This window comes from Balearica regulorum, chromosome 1, assembly GCF_011004875.1.
Source record: "Balearica regulorum gibbericeps isolate bBalReg1 chromosome 1, bBalReg1.pri, whole genome shotgun sequence".
Classification (NCBI taxonomy): Eukaryota; Metazoa; Chordata; class Aves; order Gruiformes; family Gruidae; genus Balearica; species Balearica regulorum.
In genome coordinates, this window is record NC_046184.1 from 143,575,039 (window position 1) to 143,583,156 (window position 8,118).

The 8,118-nt window shown below is 56.5% G+C and overlaps 1 protein-coding gene across 2 annotated transcripts in view; it reads right to left on the reverse strand.

Moving 5' to 3' along the window:
* The window catches only part of SHOX (SHOX homeobox), a 14,609-nt gene extending 7,408 nt beyond the window's left edge, over positions 1 to 7,201 (reverse strand). The window contains exons 1-2 of one of the 2 annotated variants that reach the window (XM_075736974.1): positions 7,181 to 7,201; positions 3,312 to 3,678 (exon numbers count right to left, since the gene is read on the reverse strand). In XM_075736974.1, the coding sequence (XP_075593089.1) occupies positions 3,312 to 3,585 (274 nt within the window). In that variant the 5' untranslated portion in view covers positions 3,586 to 3,678; positions 7,181 to 7,201. Of the gene's footprint in view, positions 1 to 3,311; positions 3,821 to 7,180 lie in introns of those variants that run through there. The other variant, XM_075736967.1, reaches the window with a different exon arrangement.
* Positions 7,202 to 8,118: the final 917 nt, after the last annotated feature.

Here is an 8,118-nt window from a genome sequence, read left to right on the forward strand (position 1 = left end):
GAAGGGGAAAACGACACTGAGCCTCCCCTCGCACCTCTCCGAAGTTTCTCTCCGCAGCACCCGGGGGTCTCCCCCCTCCCCTCTCTTCGTCCCCAAACTCAGCGCAACCTGAGGGGACAACCGGCGGGCGGGAGGGGGGTCCCCGGGCCGGCCCCGGCAGGCCAGAGGGGCGAATGGGGTTGGGCCGGGCTTGGGGGCACCGGGTCGGGCTGAGCCCCGCTGCCAGCTCCGCGCCGGGCAAGGGGCACCTCGCCAGCCGGATGGAGGGAGGGAGCCGCGCTGCCTTGCCTGATTCCCTATAAAAAAAACCCTATATATAAAAATATAATTTTATTTTCTTTCTTGGGTGAGGAAGAAGCCGTGCCAACGGTTGGCACGGGCAGTTGGGGGAAGGGGCTGGTAGGAAAACCGCCGCCCCCCCCCCCCCCGATACTTCCAGGCGGTGGGAAGAGGCGGGGGAAGGGGTTTTCTCCATGGCCGTTTTCTCCCAAAATAAAGAGGGTTATGCAAGAAGCTCCCCACCGCTGTCATGGTGAAGCCACGGTGAAAATACTTGTCTCGTTAAAGAAACTTTCCCTGGGCCCGAGACCGAGATCGTCCCCCCCTCTCTCTCATCACTCCTCCTTCCCCTGAAATACCTGCCGGCGGGTCGAAACCCCCGGGGCGGGGGGCCTGCACGGCCCGGCGCAGGGGAGCGCACTCAAGGACCTTGGGTGCCCACAAGCCCCTCCAAAACAGCAGTCCCCCCCGCCCCAGCCCTCATGGAGCCCAAGCGGGCTCCGGGCGAGCTTGCGACCGGAGGCAGCCGCGATGCACGCTTGTCCCGGGCAGAGGGGAGGAGGGCTAGGGAGGCAGCGGGGAAAAACAGTTGCCCGTTTTTTTATGTCGGGGGGATGGTTTCTTATTTTGGCTTTATATCTTTCTTTCCTTTTTTCTCTCTTCCCCCCCCCCCCCCCCCTTCTCCTTAATGTCAGGCGGCCTAAAGTACGGGCCCTCTTTTAAATCCGGCTAACGAAAAGAGGAGAGATGCTGGAGCAGGGGGCACCTCTGGAGGCTGAACCGGTTCCCCGGGTTCCGCTGCCTGCCCGGGGTGCCCTGCTGGGGTGCGCATCCAGCGCGGGCACCGGCGCAGTCCGGAACGAGCTTGCCCCGGCTGCCTCCTTTGTCCTGCTTCACCTTCTGGGCAGTGCAGGGCTGGGGGGGGAAAGCCGCATCTGCAGATGATCCCGAATTAAATCCGTTTTCCCTCACCAAATACACACATATTAAATATATATATTGTGCGCATGCACATATATATTATCCCATATACTTAGGGGCATTCCAAAATGCAAATGACTAGCTGCAAATCTTAAGTTAATTGAACGTAATAAAGCGTCCTGAACTGCATCTGTGCTTAAGCAAGGCGGGGACCCAAGCTGAAGTGCTCGTTTTCACTTCCGAAATGAAAACTGTCCCTGGCTGTACTCGCTCCTCCGGGCTCCCCGTCTCCGACTCCCGGCTGGATACCGGCCGCATAAAACTTTGGGAAGGGTCTGGCCTCCGAAGGGGGGGTGTGCGCGTGTGTTCGCTGCTTGGTTTTAATGGCGTTTTGTTCTCATTTCTGCTGTAAGGGGAACCCCTACGAAAAGACGAGGGTGCTAACCCAGCAAATACCTAGGGAAAACTAGGCGCGTTCAAAAGCTCTGTCTCCTTTCAGGGATCCGAGTCTACAGCATGTCCGCGATAGGTATAAAATATTAACTAGCATATCGGTGGGACTGAAATCACACGCCGGAATCAGTTGAAATTAGACTGAAACCTGGCATGAATTTAAACTGTCACAAGCATCTCAGCTCTTTCCAACTCCTCCCTTCCATCCCCACCCCCAGCCCCACTCCATAGATTAGATTAGCTAAACATACAAGCCAGAATTTCGATACACAGGGAAAAGGGGGAGTAGTAGAGATATTTTTTTGTTCGTTCTCATTATTATATTTTTTTTTAGATTTTTTTTTCCCCTGGAGCGTGCCCTGTTTTCATTTTTTTTTAAAAAAACCATCTCCTGCGAGGATGATTCCTCTAAACTGAACACTTTCGCTTTGCAATCTCTCGACCAGAGAAGGAATATCAGCAGTGCTGAGCGGTACTAGCTTGTGCAGAAATACCCGACTACGTGATTATTCCCGGTCCTTCGGTTTGGGGAGGGGGTGGAAGAGAGGAGGATATTAAATAAACGTTTCGGCTGTAAATTAAACTGCCTTTCGCCCAATGTTGTATTAAACAAGATCAAACGGTAGGAAACAGCTGAAAGACTGGTTGTTGTTCCCCAACCTATTAACCGTTTTTTATTACCCCAAGCTAGCCAGTAGCTCCCCAGGCAGGTCCACCTGTCTAACTTGCCTAAAGACACTTTCTCAACTTTCTAATCCCCCCGCCCTTTTTATTCTCTCCTTCCCCTGCGAGCCTGTGCGGGATTTTTAGCTTGCTCGGTTTAAAAAATATTTTTTTTTTTAATTTGAATTGCTTTCCTCTAAGAGAAGGAAAGGCGTTTTCCCCCTCGGCCGGCGCCCCCCGCACCCCGGGGGGAGGCGGTGCTGCCCTGGCCCAGGTGAGAAGGGCACGCAGGGGACCGAGGGACCAGGCGGCAGGGCCAGCCGGTGTCTCTCTCCGCAGGGATGCTCCGTCTCACCCGGGCCCGGGGAGCTCCCCCACAGCCAGGCTCCTCTCCTCCTCCTCCTCCTCGCCGGCTGCAGCCTTTGACTAGGACAGGCTGACCGACACAAGACAAAATGTCCAGGGAGAGCCCTCTCCACATCCAGGTTTCTCCCAGAAGAAGCAGCAGCATCCTGACGGCCCGGAAGCAGGAAGAACAGGTCTTCTCAGGCATTAAAACTCCCCGGACGAGGTTTCCTCGTACAAAAATACATAGATAGACAAAAATGTCTGACGTCCTGCGCTGCCCCCTTCCCCCGGGCGAATGAACGCCTAAAGCACCGGATCGATTTTGGATGTGAACGGGGGCTGGCGGGAGCGGAGGGAGGACCGAAGTTGCGACTTATTTTTCGAGGCTACGCTCACGTTATGCATGCAGGCATATGTGTTTCTAAGCGTACGCTCCCGCCGCTGCGGGAGGGAGGCGGCCGGAGGAGGGAGGCAGGATGCGGGAGTCGAGCCCGCCAACCCCGCCGGGGCCGGGGCCGGGGCCGGGGCCGGGGCCGGGGCCGCCGGGGCCGGTTCGCCCCAGCTGCGGGGCGGCGGGAGCTGCCGGGGAGGGGGCCGGGGCTGCCGGCGAGGGGCGCGGGGCGGAGGGCGCCCAGTCCCGCTCTTACCTTCCGCCGTCCTGCCCGTGCTGAACTCCTTCAGTTTGTCCTTGTCGCTCTCTACGTGGTCTTTGAAAAGATGCACCGGGCAATGGTTGCTGCTCTCGGTCATGTCCTGCAGGTTAGAGTCAGAGTTTCCAAGCTCCCTAGAGCGAGCCAACCCACTCTCCAAAACTTCCCTGTACGTGATCGTCTCCTTCTTGTTGCTGCTGCCACTGCCGCTGCTGCTCTCTTTGCTTTTCTGGTCAAAAGATTTGGATACAAAAGCCGTAAGTTCTTCCATGGCTGCCCGGTGATCTTATCCACAGAGATCCACTTGTTTTCAGTCGGAGATGTGGCCGTCCTCCGCACGCTGTTTTTGCACGTAGAAGATGGGCTGTATAGGGTTAGATCACTCCTGCTGTTATTTATGCCTTTCAATTTGAGATCACACTATTTATACATGGCTACCTCAGCCCAACCCCCAGCTCTCCCTGTCTCCAGCAATTACTGACTGCTCCATAGTCGCAGGCGGACTCCTAGCAGCTATCTCCCCCACCTCAGTCCAGCAATTGGCTTTCTTTTCATTTCATCACTCTTTGGCGTCTTTGCACCTTGATTTAGGGAGGCAAAGAGGCAAAAGCGAAAAAGAGGGGGAGAGAGAGAGGAATAAAAGGGAGGGGGGCGAAAGAGGAAAACACGAAAATAGGTATCTGCATTCTGTAAATGGGTTGCAGAAATGAAAGTCGAGGAAGACTTAATTGATTGTAAGGACATCCTGTGCGTGGCATCACTGTGAGTAAAAACGGACCCACAGCTAATCAAATAACTGTGCTCCTGCAATTAAATGTATCGCTGTCAAGAGGAAAAGAAAATGAGTGTTCAATAAAAAAGGTAATGAGTAAAAAGCTGGAGATGTGCATTTGTTGTAATCATTGGGAATTCTACCTGATTTGCTATTTAGCTAATTTCGCTTAATTAAATGGTCAAAATAATCGGCGAACCAAAAATGCCGTTTTAAAAGTGTTGTCCGTTCTGGCGGGTGGGTGGGTGAGTACGCGGAGAGGGACGTGTGTTGCAGTTAAACAAGTTGCGAGGTGTCTCGGCGAGCCGCGTCGGTGTGTTCGGAGGATTTGGAGGGGCTTGCTTGGGTTGGGGGGGTTTATCCATAGGTAGGGGGGCTCTCCAGATGCGCGTAAATATTGCAAGATCTGTTTTCTTGTTTACTGTTATTATGTCGTCTGAAGATACTGTTGGGGGAAATTAAAATCTGAAATGTTTCTTTGGGTGTAGAGCTGTCCTGATGCGTGCAGCAGAGGGGTAATTTGTTAACACGGGAGTTCGTACACGACAAATATAGCATTAAATAGCCTGTCTTTTTTTTTTTTTTTTTTTTTTTTTTTTTTTTTTAAACGAAACATAACCTACCGGGTTTAAGATAAGACTGGCAAAAATTTCCCCACCTTGCTCTTGGTAGGCTGCTGTTATTTTTGTTGTACTCCTGGAATAATTATTATTCTGTGCGCTCGAATAGCTGCCTGAAATTCATCTCTAGATAACAGCGCCGGCATTTCTAGAGCCTCTCCGCACCATTTGATCCGCAAGCGGAGCCGACTTGCCAGCTATTTATTTCTCTCTCCTCGGTCTTTAACGCGAAGGGTTATTTGGTATTTGGAGGAATTTTGTCTTCTGGTCATTTGGCTTTTTACGTCCTTCTCATTCCCTCGCCTAGAGTATGAGATAATCAGAGCCCATCATCACGCCACCCTCTGCTCTGAATCGCAACCAAAGGAGGCTGCTTCCAGGAGCAAGGGGCCATTGTTTCTTTTCCGGGGGAGCGTGGGACCGCTCTGAAAATTAGCAGAACATTAAAACACTAAAATTACGTTTAATTAATCCAAAGGTGCCCCCAGCACCAGAGTTAACACCTCCACAGGAGGAGGGGAAAAATAATAATCGAGGAAGCAATTAATAAAGAGCTTTAAAAAAAAAAAAAATCAATCTCCCCCTGTGCGAATTTAAAATGATTATCTAGGGGACAAGGATTGATCATTTGATCTCGGCACTGCGGATATCCCTGACATTTATTATATTGTTGTGTCTCGGTGGCATCCTTCCTCCAGAGTTCATTTAACAAGTGAGGGAGCCGAGGAAGCCTTACAACTTAACAAACAGGTCTTGTCATCGCAAACGCCAATCAAATCCAAGGCTCTAATGTATATCACACGGCACCACATAAATAATAAAGGCAAAGGATAGACGTGGAAGTAACGTATGGCTAAGAAAAGATCTCGGCACGACACGCTGCTTGCGCCTCTCCCACGTAGTCCGCGTGTGTAAGGGCGCGCGGTGGATCGTCGCACACGCCGGTGGCGCGGTGCGAGGGTGTCACGGACACGCACACGCGGGGACACGAGCACCCGCTCCCGCGGGGGGGGGGAAACGCTCCACGGGGCTGCGCCGGGGCTGAGCCGCCGCCGAGGAAACTTTCCTCAGCCCTCGGCTCGCCCGGCACCGACCCCCCCGCCGTGCCCAGCCTCCCTCTGCCTCCCTCGCAGCAAACAGCATATAAGGACAAATATTTACTAACTCCGCTTCCCCGGCCCCGCTGTGGCACGGTGCGCTTCAGCTTCCCCGAGCTGCCGGAGTTTGCACCCCCTCCCCCGGATCCCCCCCTTTCCTCCCCCTCGCCCCCGTCCCGCTCTCCTCCCCCCGCGGCTCCCCCCGCCAAGCCCCACGCCTGCAGCCCACGCGGGCGCGGAGCCACGCTTCTCCCGCAGACCCCCTGGGCCCCTGCTGCCACCGCCGGGGCTCCTGCCCCCGCGTACAGGGGCAAATCCAAGCCCCCTAAAACAGAGCGGGGAAAAGCCCTATTGCCTCCCCACCGCACCATCCCCATCCCGCCGTCCCTCTCCGCTTCCCGGCAGCGCGGGGGCGCCCGGTGGGAAAGCCGGTTGTCTCCCCCCCCCCCCGGCTCCCGCAGCCCGCGGGGCGCAGCACGGCCCGGAGCAGCCACCGGGCGCGCAAATCACGCGGCAATCCGCGGCCCACCACCACTCGCCACCCCCGACGGCAGAGGGGAGGCCGCCGGGGGGGGGGGGGGAGCCCTGCAGAAGGGGGGAACTTGCCTCAGACTCGCTGCGAAAGCGAAAAGCGAAACAAAGCACCGGAAAGGGAAAAAAAAAAAAGAGGGAAATAATTTAAAAAAAAAAAAAAAAAAAAGCGCGGTGCAAGTCACAACCCTCCCCGGGGATCCGGCCGCCGCCCCACGCCGCGGACCCCCGCGGGGGCAGGCGGCGGAGGGCGCAGAGGCGCGGGCAGCCCCGCGGGCGCGCACGGCCTCACGGAGGGCTCCGCGCAGCGCGGAGCTTTGCGGGGGATAACGGGCCCGTCCCGTCCCAGCGGGGCGGCGGGGAGCGGGGGGCGGCGGGGAGCGTCGCCAGCTCCCTCCCTCCCCCCCGCAGCCCACGGCCGTGCGGGCACCTAGGGCAAGGTGGTGCGGGTGTGGGCAAAGGTAGGGGTCACTTTTGACCCCGCTACAAACTTTGGCAGCGGATTCGGAGGGGAATTACTCTTATTGCTGCTCCTGATAACGGGCTGGGGAGGAGGGATGGATGGATGGATGGAGGGAGGCAAGGAGAGAGGGAGGGAAAGAGCTGCCGTCCAAACCCCGTTCCCTTGCAGGCACGGAGCTCCTGGGACCGTGTCGCAAAACTAAGAAGTCACCAGCGCCCCTCAGAGCTGCTCCCAGCCCCCGGCTCAGCTCGGCACCCCGAGTACCCCTTTGCTGCGGCACAAGCCACCCCGCTCTCCCTGACCCCCACGCCTCCCAGTTCCTTGCAGGACCGGGCATCAGCGGCAAGTCGAGGGCTCCCCGGCTGCACGGCCTCCTGGGTCACCTGCGGGACACTCTGCGCCCCAAATCCTCCTCCTCCCTCCTCCTCGCCGGTCCGGGGCACCGGATAAGAGCCCTCCGCCCTGCTGGGCGTCCTAACTTGACACGAGTGGGGGGGTCTCGCTCATTCCACTCCCCTTTCTTTCCCCTCTCCTCATCTGCCCCACCGCCGGCCCTACGGGGCTTGAGTCCCCTCCGCAGAGCCGAGCCCACCCCCGGGCCGCCTCCTCCCCGGCTGCCGCTCCCCGCAACCCCCGAGGCCCCGGGGCCCCGGAGGAGCGCGTAGGGGCTGCCGGTGGCGGGGATTGGGGGGGCGGTGGTGGGGAGGGGGTCCGGGCAGCCCCGCACACCTCGGCTGTACCCGGGCGTCGGTGTCCGGCCCCGGGTGCTCAAAACCCGGCGGAGCGGGGCGGGAGCGAGCGGGGCAGGAGTGCGAGGGGACGTTTGGGAGCAGGGAATCTCGCCCTGCCAGGGAACAGCCCCGGACCAGGTACCGCAGAAGAGCGTTTATTTAGCTTGGTATCAATACGTGTGCTGATTTTTATTCCGCTTTCAAAGCGACCTCTTGACCATTGGGTTGGGTTTTTTGGGGTTTTGGGGTTTTTTTTTTTGGGGTCCCCCCCCCCCCCCCCGAGTTAAGCGAGAGGAATAATTATGAATGAGTTTCAGCGTTGCATTAACTTTAAGCATTTCCAAGGCAAAGTATTGGATTTCATATTTATAAGAGGAATTTACATTTCTACATTGACTCATGGTATGACGTAGGGCGAAACCGATTTCCTTCCCCCTCCCCCCCGCTTCAGCTTATTTTGGTCGAAATGGGGCAAAGAAGCAAATAGAAAAATCATCGTTTTAATTCACGCTTTAATAAGCGCTGACCCGAAGAGCAAGATTTTGTTGAGTAGATAACTGAGTCCTCTCTCTCCATCTGCATCCCTCCCT